The sequence below is a fragment of the Penaeus monodon genome, chromosome 22 (assembly GCF_015228065.2).
Source record: "Penaeus monodon isolate SGIC_2016 chromosome 22, NSTDA_Pmon_1, whole genome shotgun sequence".
Lineage (NCBI taxonomy): Eukaryota > Metazoa > Arthropoda > Malacostraca > Decapoda > Penaeidae > Penaeus > Penaeus monodon.
This window is the reverse complement of record NC_051407.1, coordinates 7,027,609-7,029,479: the sequence shown is the minus strand read 5'-3', so window position 1 is coordinate 7,029,479 and position 1,871 is coordinate 7,027,609. Positions and strand designations below refer to the sequence as shown.

The window sequence follows — 1,871 nt, the reverse complement described above, 5'->3', positions numbered from 1 at the left end:
TCATGTGTGCATGCATGTGTGTAAATCCGTGTGTGAGCTTATTCTGTTATGTGTGTTGTAGATTAACTTTTAAAAGGAATTGTTAGAGTATAACATTTTGTCCTTATAATTTTATTTGACAAAAGTGTATACATACATAAGTTAGGCCTAACATTAATCGCTATATTCATAATTAATTAGAGCGCTTGGCTGTTCACCTCATGGCTTCTATGGTGAAGTGTACAGGTTTGAGGGCTGAGTTGGTGGAGTGTAGCTTCCGCTGATGCTACCGCCTCCTGAAGCACCTCCAAATCCACCGAACCCACTTCCGGATCCAAAACTGCCACTGCTTCCTCCGAAGCTGCTGAAGTCACTGCTTCCTCCGAATCCTCCGCCTCCTCCCACACTGATGCTTCCGCCACTGCCACCTCCGATACCGCCACTAATACCACCGCCTACGCCTCCGCCGATACCAGAGCCGCTGTCACCGATCACCTGACCGCCGCCTTGAGTGGCAGCGCCCAAAGCGCTCTGCAGATCCACTCCGCTAGGAAGAGTTGGGTTCTCGCCTTCAGCATAGTTGACGAAGTAAACTTCAGGGTCGGATGGTGGTGGCGCTGTGACCTCGATCACCCTCTGGTCGTGTTCAGACTGCTTGTTGAGCACGTACACCACGTGCTGCTGTCTCGGAGGAGGCACGACCACGGGATCAGGTCCTTGCAATCCTTCGGGTGTTCGGATGAGCACGATGTTGGTCTCCACTGTTGGCTCAGGGATGTTGACTGGAGCGCTGTTGAACACCACGTTCGAAGGAACTTCATACAAGAACACTCTTCTGTTTTCTCGCGGAGTCACGCATCTTCCGTCCACATGTCGCACTTGCCCGGGGCTGCATCCACCTGAGGACGGACCAGCAGATGGTCCGACGGAGGAGCCAAAGGACGAGCCAAAGGACTGTCCACCAGACGAGCCAAAGGACGAGCCAAAGGACTGTCCAGCGGACGAGCCAAAGGACGAGCCAGAGGGCGTTGGCAGGCTATAACCCTGCGGGCGAGCTGTAACTGCTGCCACTGATGCCAAAAACAGAACCTGAGAAAATAGTGTTGATATATGTTGATTTTTTTTATGAAGATAGGATATGGATATAATAGCTAAGGCATCGGCTACCAGACTGCAAAATTAAAATTGCTATTATTGATAATTCAATCAAATATTCTCATGTTCAACTAAACGGCTACGGTTCATGTAAGTCACTTCACAGTTCACAACTTGTCCGATAGCAGTGGGTCACTTCGAACTATCAACGAAGTAAAAATTCAGCGGCGCCTATGGAGGAGGCAACTCACCAGGACCTTCATGGCGAGATGTGATGCGGCTTGAGGATTTGAGAGGCCTTATATACTACATTCTCTTGCATTGCGCTGGTACCTTCCATCCAGCGTGCCACGACATGTACAAGGTCCTTGCTCATACTTTCCACGACACACTTCTCCTGTTCTTTTTCGTCAGTATATCCCCCACCTGTGAGGTCACACAATTCTTTTCCTTGCCAGAACCACACCGGTGATAATGGATGAGCCATCATGACAGCGCTGAGGATCACACCCCTTTATCCACGCGTGCGCATTCCATGAGAACTCATAATGCATTCAGATACAATGGTCGTTTTGGGGAGTGCCGTTTTTACACGTATGTGCTATTTATGGCGACGCTTGTTCTCTGCTGTTCATCCTTCAATTTTCTCATTATAATTATTACTCAAAATGTTAGATTTTTTTCTTTACCTTTTTACTAAACAGGACGAACCATAAGCAAGGAGAGGTATGCATTTGCATGGGAATGTTATATGTTCCATTGTGCGTGACAAGGGTCGAAGAGCCACAAACTGCAGA

General features: G+C 48.4%; 1 protein-coding gene across 4 annotated transcripts in view; it reads right to left on the bottom strand.

The window, feature by feature from the left end:
- LOC119586871 (keratin, type II cytoskeletal 3-like) overlaps positions 1–1,356 on the bottom strand; it is a 7,944-nt gene extending 6,588 nt beyond the window's left edge. The window contains exons 1-2 of one of the 4 annotated variants that reach the window (XM_037935601.1): positions 1,326–1,356; positions 929–1,068 (exon numbers count right to left, since the gene is read on the bottom strand). In XM_037935601.1, the coding sequence (XP_037791529.1) occupies positions 929–1,068; positions 1,326–1,337 (152 nt within the window). In that variant the 5' untranslated portion in view covers positions 1,338–1,356. Of the gene's footprint in view, positions 1–359; positions 1,069–1,325 lie in introns of all 4 variants that reach the window. The other 3 variants (XM_037935604.1, XM_037935603.1, XM_037935602.1) reach the window with 3 other exon arrangements.
- Positions 1,357–1,871: the final 515 nt, after the last annotated feature.